Raw genomic sequence first — 20,045 nt, forward strand, 5'->3', positions numbered from 1 at the left:
TAGATGATAGATAGATGATAGATATAGATAGATAGATAGATAGATGATAGATAGATAGATAGATAGATAGATAGATAGATAGATAGATGGATGGATGGATGGATGGATGGATGGATGGATGGAAATGTATGTATGGAGAGGGAGATATGGATGAATAGATGGATATATATAAGACAGAGAGAGGAATAAAACGATAGATGGACGAGAGACAGACAGGATAGATGATAGGTTGAGGTAGAGGTTTGTTTTATTTATATGCCGCCCTATTCCGGGAGGGACTCAGGGCAGCAAACAACTCAAGGGGGAAGGGAACACAAAGTACAATACAAGTAATTAAAACAACCAAGAATCACAGAGCCACACAAGTCGAGAGGGGAAGGGAACTCATCAACCCCAGGCCTGCCGACACAGCCAGGTTTTAACAGCTTTCCGGAAGGCCTGGAGAGAGGTGAGGGTCCGAATCCCTGCGGGGAGTTCGTTCCAAAGGGCCGGAGCTGCCACAGAGAAGGCCCTCCCCCGGGTAGTAGCCAGGTGGCATTGGCTGGTGGACGGAACCCGGAGGAGGCCGACCCTGTGCGATCTAATGGGTCTTTGTGTGTGTGTATATATATATATATATATATATAGATAGATATATAGATAGATAGATAGATAGATAGATAGATAGATAGATAGATAGACATACATACATACACACACACACACACACACACACACATATATATGGCTAGCTGATGAGAGCTAAATAGCTTGAAATAAATCTATACTAGTCTCCCTTTATTTATTTATCAGCACAAATACAACATATATATATGTGTGTGTGTGTATCTATATTTTGGAGGGGAGGGAGGTGAAAAACAGGCCATTTTTGCCCATCTGTGGGCCCCCTTTTTTCACACCCCCACCTCCAGAAGCATTTTGCAGGGCAAAAACAGCCTGTTGTTCGGCCTCCTGGGGTGTCTGTGCACCCCATTTTTCACCTCCCCTGCCTCCAGAATGTCTCTGCAGGCCAAAATTGTTGGCCTCTCCTTTCAGTTCCAGCCCGTGGGCCTCGGGGAGGTGAGTCCTGCGCTCGGCCAAAGGGTGCACGGGGCGATGTGTGGGGAGGGCAGCCTCGTGGTACTGTGTGGGCCAGGTTAATAGCATCAGCGGGCCACATGTGGCCTGCGGGCCGTAGTTTGAGGACCCACGATCTAGCTGGATTCACCCAAAAAGCTCTTAAACGCTGTGGCCCCCGGGAGTCTCAGAAGGAGAGTGTTCTGACCCCCCCTTGTCCCACACCAACACACACTCCGAGCCAAAGATAAGTTACGGCATTTAATTAACAGACAGACAGGTCCTTGACAGAAAACCGGCACAGATAAGCCGCGGCAGCAATCCAGCCTGGCAAGCTCACAATAATGTTCTCTGACATTAGTTCCTGCGTTGACTTCTGCAAGAGGGGCGTGTGCACAAGCAGTCCTTTTATAGTCTGGAGAGGAGCCTAATGACCACCAGCTGAGTGCAATTACCTCCTGTAACTGCGCAACTGTTCCTGATGCCTATTAGCTCTTCGGTGCCGGGCATCCAGGAACAACTCACTGCTGACGTCCGGATCACACTCCCTTGTCTTCTCCCCACTGGTCCATGGCTCAGGCTCCACCTGGCGGCCAACCAGCCTCTCTGCGCTCTGCTCGGAGTCGGAACCCAGTCCAGGGTCCTCCACATCCTCCAGAGCTGACTCATAGGGCCCTTCGCTGTCAGAGTCTGGTGGCAGCTCCAACGGCTCCTGCTGGGCCACAACAGAAGAGAGACGTGGCATCATCTCCTGTCATTCATCCCAGCTTATCCTGGAGCTTCTACCACCGGAGGCAGGTCCTTTGAGGGACCTTCTGTCTAGGACCTCACCCAGAGGTCCTAGCAAATGGACAGAGCAAGAATCAGAGTTCACCTGTAAGAGCTTTTTGGGGTGAACTCAGAAAGTCCATTTCTGGGTAGGCCTTCCTCCACGTGGCACCTTCCAGAGGTATGCACTAACTCCCAGAATGTGGGCTCCTTGATGCTCTCGGAGCCTGGTTGTTTTCTTGGAGATGTGACCCAACTAGGGAACATCATCATCAGGCCCAACAGGCAGAGGGGCTGGAGGGGGATTGAGGGTCTTTGGTGCTCTCTGAGCTTGGTTTTTTTCTTGCAGACGTTTCACGACCCAACTAGAGAACATCATCAGCAGTGGTGGAAGGAAGAGGGGGTTGTGGAGAGGAGGAGGAAAATGTGGAGTGTTTGGTGCTCTCTGAAATTGGTTGTTTTCATGCAGATGTTTCATGGCCCAACTAGGCAACATAATTAGGGCTAGAAGGATGTGAAGTGCAGGAGGAGGAAGAAAAGGACTACGGGGTCCTTAGTCCCCTCTGAGCTTGCTGGTTTTCTTGCAGACGTTTCACGACCCAACTAGGGAACATTATCAGGGCTAGAAGGAAGAGAGGTTGGAGGAGGAAAGATTGTAGGGTCCTTGGTGCTTCCTGGCCCTCCTTGTTTTCTTGCAGGTGTCTCGTGACCCAAGTAGGGAGCATCATCAACGCTACAAGGAAGAAGGGTTTGCTCTCTATTTATACACAGGAGCTTATCCTGCATAAGCTGGGAGCAAACCTCAACCTCCCTAGCACTGATGATGTTACCTAGTTGGATGGTGAGACGTCTGCAAGGAAACAGCCAAGCTTGGAATTCTGGGCGTTGAAGTCCACCCACCTTTAAGGGGCCAAAGTTGAGAAATGTTGCTCATAAGACTTGAAAGAACAGCAGTGAAACATCTCCCCAAATATTCCCACGGGAGGAAGTTTATTCTTTGGCAGAGAGGAAGAGATGAGCCTCTCGGAGGGTGCCTTGCATGTCCTCGTACTCGGCAAGTCTGCAGGCCTCAGTGAGGGTCAGCCAGCGGAAGGCCTGGTGCTCTGCAGAAAGCTTGACCTCCGTGTCCTGGTCCTTCAGCTCGGCCAGCCAGTAGACCACCGTTTTGGGCTTGCCTCTGACGACGTAATTCAGTTCCTTCTTAAAGCCTTCCAGGATGGTGAACTGGGCGGAGGTCAGCCCAGCCTCTTCCTGGGTCTCTCGCAGGGCTGTGCGAAGGTCATCTTCTCCGGGGTCCACGTGGCCTGAGGAGAGAAGACAAAGCAGGGGGTTCAGAACAGGACAGCCCCCCACCCTCCCCACGTGAGATTCTAGAGCGACGTGGCAAGATGGGTGGACTTCAACTCCCAGAATTCCCCAGCTAGCAGGCTTCCTTGATATGCTGGTTGACTTTGGGCCAATCACCAGGAGATGGAGAGTTCTAGTCCTGCCTTTGGCGTGAAAGCCACCTGGGTGACTTTTGGCCAATCACTAGGAGACAGAGACTCCTAGTGCCACCTGAGCCATGATAGCCACCTGGGTGACTTTGAGAGTTCTAATCCCGCCTTAGGCATGAGAGCTGACTGGGTGACTTTGGGCCAATCACCAGGAGACGGTGAGTTCTAGTCCCGGCTTTGGCATGAAAGCCCGCTGGGTGACTTTGGGCCAATCACCAGGAGATGGAGAGTCCTAGTCCCGCCTTTGGCATGAAAGCCATCTGGGTGATTTTGGGCCAAGCATTAGGAGACGGAGAGTTCTAGTCTCGCCTTTCGCACGAAAGCCACCTGGATGGCTTTGGGCCAATCACCAGGAGATGGAGAGTTATAGTCTCATTTTAGGCATGAAAGCCAGCTGGGTGGGCGGGTCCCTCTTTCTCAGTCAAACCCTGGGTAGTGGAAACAGGAAGAGGAAGAAGCATTAGGCATGTTTGCCCCCTTTAGCTACCTAGAATATATATTTGTTTTCGTAGATTTTCACAGGAGTAGGTATGCTGGTCTTGTTGTATTCGGGTCTTCTCCCATGTAAGATTGAGATTGTCTTGGCAACGTTTTGGCAAGGATTCACTCGCCATCTTCAGGCTGGGTTTTGGGCTTTCTATAAATCTTGGTGGGAGCGTGTGGAGTGCTGCCAGCCTGAAGATGGTGAGTGAGACCTCACCGAAATGTTGCCAAGACAATCTCAATCTTACATGGGAAAAGACCCGAATACAACAAGACCAGTATATATGTGTGTGTGTGTGTGTGTGTGTGTGTGTGTGTGTGTGTGTGTGTGTGTTATTTGTGCTGATATGTATGTATGTATGTATGGAGAGAGAGAGAGAGAATAATATAATATAATAATATAGTAATATAAAAATATAAAAATATAATAATATAAAAATATAATAATATACTATTCTATAATACAATATATATATATATGCTATGCTACTATGCTATACTATACTATAATAATATAACATACAATACTATAATACAATATATATAATAGAATATAATGTATATATATATAATAGAATATAATAATATAATAGAATATAATAATATAATAATATAATAATATAATAAATATAATATAATATAGTATAGTATAATATAATATATATAACATATAATAAATGATTAAAGTTGAAGAAAATAGAGAGGAGGAACCGTCTCCAGAGCTGATGCCCAAAATGTAGCTCAGTGTTTTTCAACCTGGGCGACTTTAAGATGGGTGGACTTCAACTCCCAGAATTCCCCAGTCAGCATGCTTTCTTGATTGGCTGATCCCCCCCCCCCTGCCCCCCAGGAACATCTATTGAGAACTGCAGAGCTCCTTCAGACAGCAGAGTGAGTGACGCACCTTTTGGGGGTGTCCAGTGATGGGTGCCGTAGGAGGTTTGCAGAAGGAGGTACTGAACGTGGCCGTCCGCAGCTGCAGGAGCACATGCCTTGGGTAACCTCCTGAAGATAATCAAGCCACAGGCTCTTAAGCTCATGATGCTCTTACCCAAAAGGAACACAAAGGAGGCGGGTTAGCCCAGGGACAGCTCTGAGATAGGGGGCAGAGCAGGCCACCCCACAACCTGGGTGGAGACAAAGGCAAGAAATAGACCTGAAGGCTCCATTCACCAAAGACGTTTCACAGGTCTTAGCACTGATAACGTTATCTACTTGGGCAATGAAACGTCTGCAAGAAAACCACCAAGCTCGGAGAGTACTAAGGACCCCACGTTCATCCTGTTGGATAGCCATTTGTCTAGAACGCTATAGGGTTTCATGCCTGGGCAGGGGGTTGGACTAGAAGACCTCCAAGGTCCCTTCCAACTCTGCTATTGTATTGTATTGTATCCTCCTCCATTCCACAATGCCCCCTCTCCCTTCTGACCTTGATGGTGTTATCTAGGTAAGTAGTGAAATGTCTACAGGAAAATAACCAACCTCAGAGAGCACCAAGGACTCCACAGTTCAACCCTGAGCTACAAATATTTACTCCTGTCTGTCTGTCTGTCTAATTAATACTAGACCAACAATAAAGCAGTAAGCAACACCTTAGTCAAGGAGCTACCAAAAGCCCTTCATGGTATTGGATCTGGGTACTTGAGAGACCGCCTGCTGCCAATTACCTCCCAAAGACCCATTAGATCACACAGGGTCGGCCTCCTCCGGGTGCCATCTACCAGCCAATGCCACCTGGCTATTACCCGGGGGAGGGCCTTCTCTGTGGCTGCTCCGGCCCTCTGGAACGAACTCCCCGCAGGGATTCGGACCCTCACCTCTCTCCGGGCCTTCCGAAAAGCCGTCAAAACCTGGCTTTGCCGGCAGGCCTGGGGGTGATGAGTTCCCTCCCCTCTCGATATGTATGGTTGTGCGACTGTTGCCTATTTTTATTATTTGTATTTTGTCTTTTTATGTTCCCCTTTTTTTCCCTTGAATTGTTCGCCACCCTGAGTCCTCCCGGAGAAGGGCGGCATACAAATAATAAAATTCTATTCTATTCTATTCTATTCCATCAACACTGACATAAGTTACTAGTACATCAAGAGAGAGCAAATCCCATTCCTTTCTAGCCCTGGCGATGTTCCCTAGTTGGGTCATGAAACGTCTGCAAGAAAACCACCAAGCTCGGAGAGCCTCAGAGTCCATGGTCTTCCTCCTCCTCCACTCCACAATCCCCACTTCCTTCTGGTACTTATGACGTTACCTAGTTGGGTCGTGAAATGCCCACAAGGAAATCAAGCTCAGAGAGCATTAGAATCCATGGTCCTCCTCCGTCTCCACTCCCTTCTAGCACTGATGATGTTGGGCAGTGAAATATCTGCAAGAAAAACCACCTAGCTCAGAGAATACTAAGGACCACAGCCAGTGGTGGGTTTCAAATTTTTTTGGAACCTACTCTGTGGGTGTGGCCTCCTTTGTGGGAGTGGCTTGCCGGCCATGTGACCTGGTGGGAGTGGCTTGCAGGCCATGTGTTTTCTTTCTTTCTCTCTCTCTCTCTCTCTCTCCTTCCTTTTGTCTCTCTGTCCTTTTTTTCTTTTTTTCTTTCATCTCTCTCTCTCACTCTTTTTCTTTCTTTTTTCTTTATTTATTTCTTCCTTTCTTTCTCTTTCTCTCTCTCTCTCTGTGTCAGTCAGTCTGTCTGTCTGTCTGTCTGTCTGTCTGTGTGTGTGTGTGTGTGTGTGTGTGTGTGTGTGTGTGTGTGTGTGTGGTGGGTTTCAAAATTTTTTGGAACCTCTTCTGTAGGTGTGGCTTGCTTTCCGGGTCCACTGGTGGAACCTCTTCTAACCGGTTCGGGAGATTTGACGAACCGGTTCTACCGAACTGGTGCGAACTGGTAGGAACCCACCTCTGGACCACACAATCCTCTTCATCCTCCTCTCTTCTCCACCAATCCCACTTCCTTCTAGCACTGGTGTTGTTACCTAGTTGGGTCATGAAACGTCTGCAAAACAACTACAAAGCTGAGAGAGCACCAAGGACCCCACAGTTCAACCCTGAGCTACAAATATCCTTCTAGTGATCCTTTTCACAAGTATGTGAGTGGCTCAAAGTCACTCATTGAGGGCCATAGTTGAGAGGGGTCTTGAACCTGGGTCTACTTATGCCAGGTGGTCGGCAACCTTAAACACTCAAAAGAGCCATTTGGACCCGTTTCCCACAGAAAACACCCGGAGCCCCCCAAAACCCTTCCCATGCCTATATCCTGAGCAGCCACAAAAGTAGCATATGTAGTGGAATTAAACATTGTTTTTTTCTGAAACATTTCTTGGATTTATCCATGGTTGGCCTAACAGGATCAAAAAGCTCCATAAATCGCATGCCAGCGAGTGGTGCACATTGGCGGTTGTGACGCATAAATTGGAACGGCAGGGAGCCGCAGCAGAGGGATGAAAGAGCCACATGCGGCTCCGAAGCCACAGGTTGCCCGGCCGGTGACTTATGCCATAATTAAACCACTAGGGCTGTATTGGGGTTGATGCAAGACCCTCCCTCCCAATTCACAGCTTTCTGATCTGGGTTTCTTTACCGGTTAAGCTGGGATCCACCTTCCTGTTGCAACCTTTGCTGCAATTCTAACAGCAATTCGTATTTTTAATATTAATATCAATGTGATTGCAAGCAGATGCACTAAAACAGTGTTTCTCAACCTTGGCAACTTGAAGATGTCCGGACTTCAACTCCCAGAATTCCCCAGCCAGCGAATGCTGCCTGGGGAATTCTGGGAGTTGAAGTCCGGACATCTTCAAGTTGCCCAGGTTGAGAAACACTGCACTAAAACAACGCACAATTTATAGGGAGCTCAGCTGAACAAAGGCCATCAGCCGAGCAGGGAACCTCCAGGCTGAGCCCCCAGCCCCCTGCAATCCCGGCGGACCCCACTGAGAACCACCCGGGGTAGCAATCCGGCATACCTGTCCAAGCAGTCCTGCTTTAAAAACAACAGCATGAACAGGTTCCTGAAAGCTGGACTTCAACTCCCATAATGCCACAGTCTTGTGGGCCTAGGATTACGCTGGGTGACAAATTGTGGGAGTTGAAGTTCAGCAGTTCCGAGACTTCCGATTGGGCAAGACACAACCCGGCAGTGTTGAGAGTTTTTTTTCCCAATTGGCTTTCATTCTTGTCAATCTCAACGTGGTCACCTTCTCGACCAATCACAATCATGCTATCAGCTGTTGGTACAACCGATGCTTCCTGCTTACACCCCCTGTGGCGATTCCATCCAATCAGCGAGCGACAACGACAAGAAGGCGTGGCCGATGTGGCGTATAGAATTATGATTGGATAGTTTGTCAGATGGGGAGAAGACCACTAGAAAGATAGACTTTCAAAGACGGTCTCTGCGGCTGCTGCCGCTTTCTGTGCGCCTTTTTCCCGCTCCTTTTTCCCTCCCCCTTTTTGATTGGATAATATAGGCCCCGCCTACTTCCGAGGACATCGTTTTACTGGACGGCTGAGCTGACGTAAACGGCGCGCCAAAGCGGCGCGAGGGTTTGAAGCCAGGCTTGGTCGCGTCGTCATGGAAACGCGGCCTCGCCGGTTCTTTCCTCACCGCGCTGGGAGTGAGAGAAGCTTCGGGGGATTCGCGGAAGCTCCGCTGCGGGAGACAGTCAGACCAAGGGACAGTTCGCCGGGAGAAAGTCCAGGGAAGGAGCCCTTCGGTAAGAACGGTGGCGTGAAAAGGACGCGGTTCCTCGCCGATCCAGGTTTCGGCCCTGTTGTCATAGCAACGGGCTCGCAGCGTAGAGCCTGAGGCGTAAATAAAAACAACAACAACAATAATATAATTAAGATAGAAACTGTGACAGTTTAAAAGTGATGCTTCCCTTCCCGCTGGATTTTTTTCCTTCCCTGTTTTAATCTACAGGTAGTTCTCGATTTATGACCACAATCGGGTCCCACATGTCTGTTGTTAAGGGAGACCTTTATTAAATTGTTATAAATACATATTATTAATAACAGTTATGAGATCATATAATTGTGAATGTATATATGAAATTGATAAAATTAAAATAATTTTAAAAAAAGATTCATAATTTCTCCAATAATGTGCAAATAGATTCATACATTAAACAATATTAATCTCATTTGATTACTGTTAAATAATTCTGCCATTAAATTGTTATTAAGTGAATTTTGCCCATTTTACAACTTTTCTTTCCTTGGTTGTTAAGTGAGGTTGATGTTAGTGACCCGGTTGCTAAGTGAATCCAGCTTCCCCATTGACCTCCTTCGTCAGAAGGTCACAAAAGGGGATCGCGTGACCTTGGGACACCGCAATGGTCGTAAGTATGAACCAGTGGCCAAGCGCCTGAATTTTGATCATGGGGATGCTGCAAAGGTCATAAGTGTGAAACACGGTCAGAACTCTCTTTTTTCTTTCACTGCCATTGTAACTTTGAACGGACACTAAATAAACTGTTGTAAGTCGAGGACTACCTGTATAAGGTTGTTTAAAGTGCGGGGGCGAGGGGGATGCAGAAAGTCCTGGATAGGATAGTCTTTATTGTCATTGTACAACATAAATACAACGAAATTGGTTGGATGGAAAAGTTCTGGAATCTTGAGGAGAAAGGTGAAAAATGCATATTTTCCTTGTCTAGTGTGGGATTCATTGTCTAGTTTTGAAATAAACACCAGCCAAAAACTTCCAAGAGAAAACAATAGCAATTTTATTTTCTGCTTTGCAAAGTGGGTGAACCACACACACACACACACACAGCTACAGTGGACACACCTTCAATCATCAATACATTCTCTTTATATTCCCTATTGCTCTATATCAGTGTTTCTCAACCTTGGCGACTTTAAGTCCTGTGGACTTCAACTCCCAGAATTCCCCAGCCAGCTCTTGCTGGCTGGGGGATTCTGGGAGTTGAAGTCCACAGGACTTAAAGTCGCCAAGGTTGAGAAACACTGCTCTATACAAATTTACCTCCCAATGTCAGGGTTCCAAGTAACACCCCCAACGAAAGAAGACTCTGAGGCTTGAGGTTCCTCAAAGTTCCATTTTATTACAGATGGGTCATATTGGCACATCTGGGAAAACCTGAATCTGAAAGCTTCCAGGTTTTCCCCACCCAAAAGAAAGTCCAAGTCCCTGCCCAGCCCCCACATGTCCGTCACATGTTCCAATCAGGTACCATCCAAATCTGGAGATGCGTGGAAGTCCCAATCGGCTCAAATACAGGTAAGGACGGCGGGCGGGTGGGCACTCTGGAGCACCGTACCGGAACAGTACCTGGTGCTCCCAGCAGGCACCAGTACATCCGTACTGGGACGTACCGGTCGTATCCCACCACTGGTTTTAGTATAGCGTGGGCCTCTGATCCTAGTTCCTATATGGCGTTTCCAAGTTTCAGCCTAAGAGATTTACAGGCTAGTACAGTGACGGCTAACCTTTTTGTTAACCCATAATGCAATGCGTGTGTGACCCCCCCCCCGCACACTCCACCCTCGTGCATGCGCACACAAACCCCTGTGTGCACCCCACACATACACTCGTAACCCCCCATGCTCCCCCTTGCATGTACGCGCGATCCTCACGTGTGCCCCTCGTATGAATCTCCCACATTTATTTATTTATTAGACTTATATACCGCTTCATAGGGCTTTCAGCCCTCTCTAAGCGGATTACAAATTTTTTTAACAAATTGTTTATTGTTTATTGTTTATTATTATTTATAGGCCGCCCTTTTCCCTGAGGGGACTCAGGGCGGCTTACAATTTATGGGAGGGGAATACAAGACAAGACATGAGACAGTACATAAGTAAAAATAGAACACAACATTCATTCATCATTCGGGTGGGGACGGATTAGAATCTTTATCCCCAGGCCTGACGGGATAGCCAGGTCTTGAGGGCTGTGCGGAAGGTCTGGAGTCAGCAACTTGCCCCCACAGTCTGGGTCCTCATTTCACCCACCTCAGAAGGATGGAAGGCTGAGTCGACCTTGAGCCGGTGAGATTTGAACCGCTGAACTGCAGAACACAGTCAGCTAAAGTGGCCTGCAGTACTGCACCCTAATCACTGCGCCACCTCGGCTCCTCATGCGTGCATGGCAGAGACCCAAAAACCAGCTGGCCAAAGGGAGGCATGCACGGTGGAGCTGAGCTGGGGCGATGTCTCGCGTGCCTTTAGAGAGGGGTGTACATGCCACCTGTGGCATGCATGCGATAGGTTCGCCATCACGGGGCTAGTATGTCTTCTGTGGTTTCAGTTAAAACCATAGGCTCTGTTTCCTTTGAACACTTTGAAAGGTCACTAAATGAACTGTTGTAAGTCGAGGATTATCTGTATTAGGTTGTTTAAAGTGGTGGGGTTAGGTTTAGGAAAAAAAATGTATGTCCTGGAAGGAATAAAAGTCCTGGAATCTTCAGGGAGTATGAAGGGAAAGGAGGGAATTGTATGTTTTTCTTGCCTACCAATTACTAAAATGTATTTTCCTTTGGGAGCAGCGACAGGGAGCCATGAATAGAATAGAATTCTTTATTTGGCTAAGCGGCTTTAGGCACCCAAAGAATTTGTCTCTGATACAGAGCATCCACAGTACAGGTGTCAGGCCTGGAAGCCACATTAGGCCATGGATCTTCAGGCCTGCCGCATTTCGTGCTGTGGGAAACTGGGAGTGGGGATTACATGGAGTGGATAGAGATATAGTCAAAATAACATTCCTTTCTACGAGAGTCAAGGCCATTCTGCCCTGCACCTGGAGGGGTGTGACTGGGAGTATCTCCAGTTAGGACGGTGCATTGAGTGGACCATGTGATGGACCTGTGGGTGCTGGGCAAGACTGGGACTCCCTTTTGGGTGGGGAAAACGTGGAAGCTTTCAGATTCGGGCTTTGCCAGATGTGCCAATATTGACATCTCTAGTAAAATGGAACTTTGAGGACTGCCCAGCCTCCGAGTCTTCTTTTGTTGGGGATGTTACTTGGAACCCTGACATTCACCCGAATCTGGACAACAGGTAGTCCTCGACTTACAACATTTAATTTAGTGACTGTTCAAATTTACAATGGCACAGAAAAAAGCGACTTATGACCCTTTTTCACGCTTACGACCATGGCAGCATCCCCAGGGTCACATGATCAAAATTTGGACGCTTACCAACTGGCTCGTATTTATGACGGTTGCAGTGTCCCGGGGTCACATGATCCCCGTTTGCGACCGTCTGACAAGCAAAGCCCTTGGGGAAGCCAGATTCACTTAACAACCGCGTTCCTAACTTAACAACTTGCAGTCTGTCCGTCTCTCTAAATTAATTCAGGGAGTCGAGCCGAGGTGGCGCAGTGGTTAAATGCAGCACTGCAGGCTACTTCAGCTGAATGCAGTTCGGCTGTTCAAATCTCACCGGCTCAGGGTTGACTCAGCCTTCCATCCTTCCGAGGTGGGTAAAATGAGGACCCGGATTGTTGTTGGGGGCGATATGCTGACTCTGTAAACCGCTTAGAGAGGGCTGAAAGCCCTATGAAGTGGTATATAAGTCTAACTGCTATTTCTAGTCCCCGACTTACAACGGTTCGTTTAGTGACCGTTCAAAGTTACAGCGGCATATCTTATCTGTGATATCTGTCACAGCTATTTTTTCATAGCCCGAAGGGGAAAAAACACAAATTGTGATCCAAGGACTCTTTACTCCAGCTCAAGAATGAAGCAGTTAAAAAGTCATGAATGCAATGGTCTCCTTCCTTTTATGTAGCACGACAATGAAGGAAGCATCCTTGGACTTTGGGATGCTCTGTTGACAGGAAGGAATTTACTATTTTCAGCTTCCTGGGACAACCCATCTTCTTTTACTCAGACACCAGGAAAATGAGAGGCTTCCAGACACCACCCCCACCTCCCCATCAGCTGTTGCTTTACAGCAAATGCTCTGCATCCCTTGTGGTGCAGAGGCTTCTCCAGTGAGATCACCAGGCTAAGATTAGCATGAGGTTCAGTTGCTTTTACAGATGCTCCTTGACCTATGACCGCGGTTGAGCCCAACATTGCTGTTGCTAAGCGAGACCTTTGTTAAATGAGTGTGGCCCCGCTTTACGACTTCCCTCACCACATTTGTTAATTGAATCATTGCGGTTCTTAAATTAGTAGCTCAGTTGTTAAAGTGAATCTGACTTCCCTGGGTCTCAAAAGGGGATTGTGTGACCTTGGGACCCAGCAACAGTCATAAATATGAACCAAAATATGAATTTTGATTATATGATCGCAGGGAGGCTGTAGAAGTTGTAAGTGTGAAAAACGGTCATAAGTCACATTTTTCAGTGGCGGTGTAACTAAATGGAAGGATTCTAAAAGGATGCCAATACTCAGCTGTCTGCAAGGAGTATAAATCCTTCCATTCCCCACTATCCTGTCAGAGCTGAAGAAGCTTCTTGGATGAGAAGTGAAACGGCTTCAGAAGAAAAACCAAGAAAATCCACTTACGGTATCTCCTGAAAAAGGATCTTTGGGACCATGTCCTGGAATGATGGAGTATCTCTACAGACTTTTATGGGAATATAGCAATAGCAGTAATAGCAGTTAGACTTATATACCGCTTCATAGGGCTTTCAGCCCTCTCTAAGCGGTTTACAGAGTCAGCATATCGCCCCCAACAATCCGGGTCCTCATTTTACCCACCTCGGAAGGATGGAAGGCTGAGTCAACCTTGAGCCGGTGAGATTTGAACAGCCGAACTGCAGATAGCAGTCAGCTGAAGTGGCCTGCAGTACTGCCCCCTAACCACTGTGCCACCTCGTCTCCTATCTAAGATAGATAGATGATTATAGATAGATAGATAGATAGATAGATAGATAGATAGATAGATAGATAGATAGATAGATAGATGATAGATAGATAGATAGATAGATAGATAGATAGATAGATAGATGATAGATGATAGATGATAGATGATAGATAGATATGATTAGATAGATAGATGATAGATAGATGATTGATAGATAGATAGATAGATAGATAGATAGATAGATAGATGATAGATGATAGATGATAGATGATAGATGATAGATAGATATGATTAGATAGATAGATGATAGATAGATAGATGATAGATAGATAGCAATAGCAATAGCAGTTAGACTTATATCCCGCTTCATAGGGCTTTCAGCCCTCTCTAAGCGGTTTACGGAGTCAGCATATCGCCCCCCACAGTCTGGGTCCTCATTTCACCCACCTCGGAAGGATGGAAGGCTGAGTCAACCTTTGAGCCGGTGAGATTAGAACCGCCGAACTGCAGATAACAGTCAGCTGAAGTGGCCTGCAGTACTGCACCCTAACCACTGCGCCATCTCGGCTCTTGGCTAAGAAGTTAGCAGTAGTTCATGGCTGTGTCGTTTTCTTGAGAAGAGATCAGTCAGGTGGGCATTCCTCCATGGAAATGGCAGGTATTCCCCAACTAACAACTGTTCTTTTAGCGAACATTTGAAGTTACAACAACACTGAAAAATGTGACTTACCACCAGTCCTCACACTTAGGACTGTTGGTGCATCTCACAATCACATGATCACGATTCAGACTCTTGGCAAGAGCTACGTGCTTAAGGATGGTTGGGGCATCCCATGGCCGGCTACTCACGGTCACTCATGCCCTCGTCACTTCCCGTCTTGACTACTGCAACACGCTCTACATGGGGCTGCCCTTGAAGAGCATCCGGAAGCTCCAGTTGATGCAAAATGCAGTGGCCCGCATGGTTTTTTTGCAGACCCCATGTGCACATGTATCACCTCTCCTGCAGGAGCTGCATTGGCTGCTGATTTACTTCCGGGGGCGATGGACCAGCTCTGGACAGAAGCTCTGGACATGAAGCGGTATATAAGTCTAACTGCTATTGCTATTGCTACTTATGGCCCAAGTCTGGCCATAAGTTGATGACTGTCTGTAAGAAGAGGGACTATACAAGTAGTCCTCAACCTATGACCATAATTGAGGCCAAAATTTCTGTTGTTAAGTGAGACGTTTGTTAAGTGAGTTTTGTTCCATTTTACGGTTTATTTTGCCACAACTGAATCACTGCAGTTGTTAAGATAGGAACACAGTTGTTAAGTAAATCTGGCTTCCCCATGGATTTTGCTTGTCAGAAGGTCGCAAAAGGGGATCGCCTGATCCCGAGTCACAGCAAGGGATGTAAGTGTGAACCAGTTGCCCGGCCTCTGAATTTGGGTCACCTGATCTTTGGGATGTTGTGAAAAATGTCTTATGTCACAGTTTTTCAGTGCTGTTGTAACTTTGAACGGTCACTAAATGAACTGTTGTACTGTAAGTCGAGGACTACCTGTACTGGTCTAACTGGAGAATGGTTTATTCTTTCCTCCCTCCCCATGATCGGAAATCTGTTACGATGAGATTATTTCCTGGGTATTGTATTGCCCTCAAAGTTGAGAAGGGAAATGTAGGGACAGTCCTGGACTTACAAGAGTTCTTTTAGTGACTGTTCAAAGTTACAACGGCCCTGAAAAAAAGTGACTTATGCCCTTTTTTCACACTTATGACCATTGCGGCATTCCCAGGGCCACATGATCAAAATCTAGAGCAGTGTTTCTCAACCTTGGTGACTTTAAGTCCTGTGGACTTCAACTCCCAGAATCCCCCAGCCAGCACAGTATAGCTGGCTGGGGAATTCTGGGAGTTGAAGTCCATAGGACTTCAAGTCACCAAGGTTGGGAAACACTGATCTAGAGGCTTGGCAACTGATTCATATTTATGACAGTGGAAGTCTCCTGGGTTATGTGATCCTCCTTTTGCGACCTTCTGACAAGCCAAGTCAAGGGGGGGGGAGACAGATCCACTTAACGACCGTGTTCCTAAATTCAAACCCCAAGCGATTCACTTAACAAATGTGACAAGGAAGGTCGTAAAATATGGGGCGAAATCCACTTAACTAACGTCTCACTTAGCCAATGGAAATGTCGGGCTCCACTGAGGTCATACGTTGAGGACTACCTGTGGCCAAATTGTGAAGAATGCGACGGAATGATTTCCTTTGAACAAGGCGAGGTTATTCGTAGGAGCCCCAGTATCGTTTTCCATTGAGAAAAATGAGACAGAAATGACAACAGCTGCGCTCGATGGAAGGGAAATTTAAATCTGGGTGCAAAATTCCTCCCCACTCCACCCTCCAACCCAGATTCCCATCCTGGTTGCTTATTTCATCCTAAGAGAAATTTCTTGGGGGTTTAGAATGTCTCGGCACTCAATTCATTTTCGGAAGACCTCAAGGATGTTGGCTGAAATGCTATTTTTTTAAGCAGCCAGCTTGGAGCCATTTTTAAAAAACTTTGTATGGTAGTAGCCACCTCTCCCTTATCAGATAATATGAGTTTAATACAGTCCTCAACGATTTGCTAAAGAGTTCTTGAAACAACCTTTTCCATGTTTATTCCAAACATGATATATTGAGCTTGACTTACTGATCAAGGGACTCTTTCTCCTGCTCCGCTGACTGCTAGAAATGACCACCTGGGTTCTAGGGTGGATCAGTTTTTCATCTTGCGTTCTAGGAAGTCCTGGAATATATTCGCGGTCAAGTCGTAGGAGGCAAGTGAAGGGCTTCCAAAACACTGAAGTTGATCAGGCCTGCTCTTAAATCTGCCTGTCATTCTGTAAAAAAGTGTAATTTATATAGCCTTGACCTTGTCTCTGCTTTGCTCTTCTCAAGTTACCATTGGGCCTAAAACTCTGATATTCCAACGTATGACTACTTCAATGAGTATTAATATTTTTTTCTAATTATTTACGGAGAGGTTTGCTGCATTGTCTGTCTTGATGTTATGAGCCGCCCTGAGTCCCCTTCGGGAAAAAGGGCGGCATACAAATGTAATAAATCAATCAACGTACGACCGCAGGGGAGCCCAAAATTTCTGTTGCTGCGTGAGACAGTTGTTGAGTTTTGTCCCGTTTTATGGCCTTTTTTTAAAATCCCGGTTCTTAAGTGAATCACTGCACTTGTTAAGTTAGTCACACGGTTTTTAAGCCAATCTGGCTTTCCCATTGATTTTGCTCATCAGAAGGTCGCAAAAGGGGATCAGCAGGAAACAACCCCCCCCCCCCCGGGACACTACGTCATAAATGTGAGTCAGTTGTCAAGCATCCGAATGTAAATCACGTTGGCCCTAAGGATGCTGCGGGGTCATAAGTGTGACAAAATGGTCATAATGTCACTATTTTCATTGCTGTTGTAACTTCAAATGGTCACTAAACAAACTGCAAAGGGAAATACAAGCACCTTATTTATTTTATTATTTATTTATTTATTTGTTGACTTTCTAGGCCACCCAATCCCGGAGGACTTATTTATGTACCAGCATATAAAACACTCAAAGCAGAAAGATTTTTTTTTTAAAACGTGAACAGGAATTATTTATTTCTGAAGAATTTGCTCGTGCGACTTTTGTAGAGTGGATAGGGAGGCCATTGCAGGTAGTCCTCGACCTACAACAGTTCATGAACTGACCCCTCAGAGTTACCACGGCACAGAGAAAATTTATGACCGTTTCTCACAGTTATGAGGTTTGCCGGATCCCCATGATCGTGGGAGCAAAATTCAGACCCTTGGTAATTGATTCATATTTATGACTATTGCTGTGTCCCATGTGAGGGGGGTCATGCGATCCCCTTTTGCAGCCTTCTGATATGCAAAGCCAAAGGGGAATCCAGATTCGCTTAACAACTGGGTTTACTAACTTGTCAACTGCAGGGATTGACTTTAAAAACTGGCAAAAAAAGGTTGTAAAACGGGGCAAACTCAGTTAACAAATGTTTCATTTAACAGAAATTTTGGGCTCAATTGTGGTTGTAAGTCGAGGTCTACCTGCAATAGGCAACAGCTGCAGCATAGGAGGGCAAAGCTTTGGGACCTGAAATTGGAAGGAATAGAATAGAATAGAATAACAGAGTTGGAAGGGACCTTGGAGGTCTTCTAGTCAACCCCCTGCCTAAACAGGAAACCCTACACTACTTCAGACACAGCATCTTCTTAAAAACTTCCAGTGTTGGAGCATGGATGGAAGTCCTCATTGTACGGAGAAAATTTCATGTATTTAGCCCAGCGTGTCCAACCTTGGTCACTTTAAGACCTGCGGACTTCAACTCCCAGAATTTCCCAGCCAGCTCTGAGGTTTTTCCAGTGCCATTGTAACTTTGATGGGGTCACTAAACAAACGGTTGTAAGTTGAAGACTACCTGCATTAGGTAATTGGCCGAAGAGCAATGCCAAATGGGCCTAATATAACTTTTAATCTGCACAGCTTTATTTTTTTTAATTACTTTTTTATTCGTCTTTTCTATTCTAGCCACCAAGAGTTTTCCTTTAGAGGAGATGGGCGGCATAAAAACTTAATAAATCAATCAATCGCCTCTCCAGCTACATCCTGGACCAGCTGCCACTTTCTACTTATTTTCAAGGGCAGCCCCGTTTAGTATATTATTATTATGCAATTATATCTATGGAGATTCTCAGTCATCCAGGTCCTGGTTGTCCCAAAGATGCTTTTTCAAAGGCAACGGGACTTTCTTGCTTTTTCCAAAGAACTGAACTGAAGAAGGTTCTTGGGTGAGAAGCAAAACATCCTCAAGGAAAAGCAGAGAAATCCAGTTGCCTTTTGAAAAAGCACCTTTGGGACATTATACAATTACATTACCAATATAAAGGTATTATGTGGCTGGAGCTCCTTTTAAAAGATGATTAACATAAAACTTACATCTGCAGCAGAGATGTCCACTCTGTAGACATCCATGATTGTATAGGTAGACCTCGACTTATGACCACAATTGAGCCCCACGTTTTTATTCTTAAGTGAGACAGTGGTTAAGTGAGTTTTGCCAAAGCTGTTAAGTGAATTACCACAGCGGGTACATTAGTACCATGGTTGTTAAGTGAATCTGGCTTCCCCATTGATTTTGCTTGTCCGAAGGTTGCAAAAGGGGACCCCATGACCTTGGGACCCAGCAACAGTTATAAGTATGAGTCAGTTGCCAAGCATCTGAATTTTGGTCACATGACCACAGGGCTGCTGTCAGGGTCATAAGTGTGAAAAATGGGCATAAGTCACTTTTTTTCAGTGCCGTTGTAACTTTGAACATCACTAAATGAACTCTTATAAGTGTTGCAACCTGTAAATTCCTAGGATTTTTTAATCAAACCTCTTTTATCTTTTTTGATTTAAATTCAAACCAAAAATTGAGTGTGCACCTCATCATAGGAGAAATCTCCCACCGGTTGAAAATTCTTCTGCCTTCTAAGTCATTCTTAAATAGTTTGCCTTAAACCAGTGGTGAAATTCAAATTTTTTTACTACCAGTTTTGTGGATGTGGCTTGGTGGGTGTGGCAGGGGAAGGATACTGCAAAATCCTCATTCCCACCCCACTCTGGGGCCAGCCAGAGGCGGCATTTGCCAGTTCTCTGAACCGTGACCCGTCAAAACCGCAGTCCACTAAAGCGCGCCCGATTAAAGCGTGTATGACGTCATCAGCAGCGCGACAAATAAAATTAAAAATAAATTAAATTAAAATTAAAATTAAATTAAAGCAAGCCGATTCACATAAAGGTAAGGGTAAGGGTTAGGGTTAGGTTAAGGGTTAGGGTTAGGTTTAGGGTTACGTTAAGCGTTAGGGTTAGGGTTAGGTTAAGGGTTAGCGTTAGGTTTAGCATTAGGTTAAGGGTTAGGTTTAGGGTTAGGTTAAGGGTTAGGCTTAGGGTTAGGGTTAGGTTTGGGGGGGTTAGGTTTAGATTTCCGCGTTAATTTTAAGTTTACCGCTCACAGCGTGCTGTTTTCGTCGCGCTGTGATGACGTCACGTACGCGCTTTCGTCGAGCGCGCTTTAGTCTACCGCGATTTTGTGGTGGAACTCTCTGAACTACTCAAAATTACTGCTACCGTTTCTCCGAACTACTCAAAACCTCCGCTACCGGTTCTCCAGAACCTGTCAGAACCTGCTGGATTTCACCCCTGCCTTAAACCCATTTAAACGTGCTGGGTCTGAACTTCCTTCCTAGCGGGTTTATACTTAAGATGGGAGCAGCTCCTTATCTCTTCATAGAAGCAAACCGTTTTTCCTTTGTGCCGTGGCTTTTTGAAACCCACCCATCCATATCCCTTTCATAACCTCTGATCACGAACCAGGGTAACACATGGGACCAACAGCTGCCTCTAGGAAAGAGGCATCTAAATTTAGGCATTTTGATTTTCTGCTGCTCGAACCATT

At 46.0% G+C, this 20,045-nt stretch overlaps 1 protein-coding gene across 3 annotated transcripts; it reads right to left on the reverse strand.

Moving 5' to 3' along the window:
• Positions 1-2,797: 2,797 nt before the first annotated feature.
• Positions 2,798-7,864, reverse strand: NUDT2 (nudix hydrolase 2). Of its 3 annotated transcripts, none has more exons than XM_087717062.1 (3): positions 7,757-7,864; positions 4,708-4,849; positions 2,798-3,128 (listed from the first exon to the last, which is right to left on the reverse strand). In XM_087717062.1, exons 2-3 carry the CDS (start codon positions 4,841-4,843, stop codon positions 2,815-2,817), a joined length of 450 nt encoding a protein of 149 aa, XP_087573188.1. In that variant the 5' UTR covers positions 4,844-4,849; positions 7,757-7,864; the 3' UTR covers positions 2,798-2,814. The 3 variants fall into 3 exon arrangements, with proteins under 3 accessions (XP_087573188.1, XP_087573187.1, XP_087573185.1); XM_087717061.1 differs by having other exon boundaries at positions 4,708-4,930; positions 7,757-7,862; XM_087717059.1 differs by lacking the exon at positions 7,757-7,864 and having other exon boundaries at positions 4,708-4,991.
• Positions 7,865-20,045: the final 12,181 nt, after the last annotated feature.

This window comes from Thamnophis sirtalis, unplaced genomic scaffold (genome assembly GCF_051295495.1).
Source record: "Thamnophis sirtalis isolate CommonGarterSnake01/CBP01778 unplaced genomic scaffold, rThaSir2_p1.2 scaffold_5, whole genome shotgun sequence".
NCBI lineage: Eukaryota > Metazoa > Chordata > Lepidosauria > Squamata > Natricidae > Thamnophis > Thamnophis sirtalis.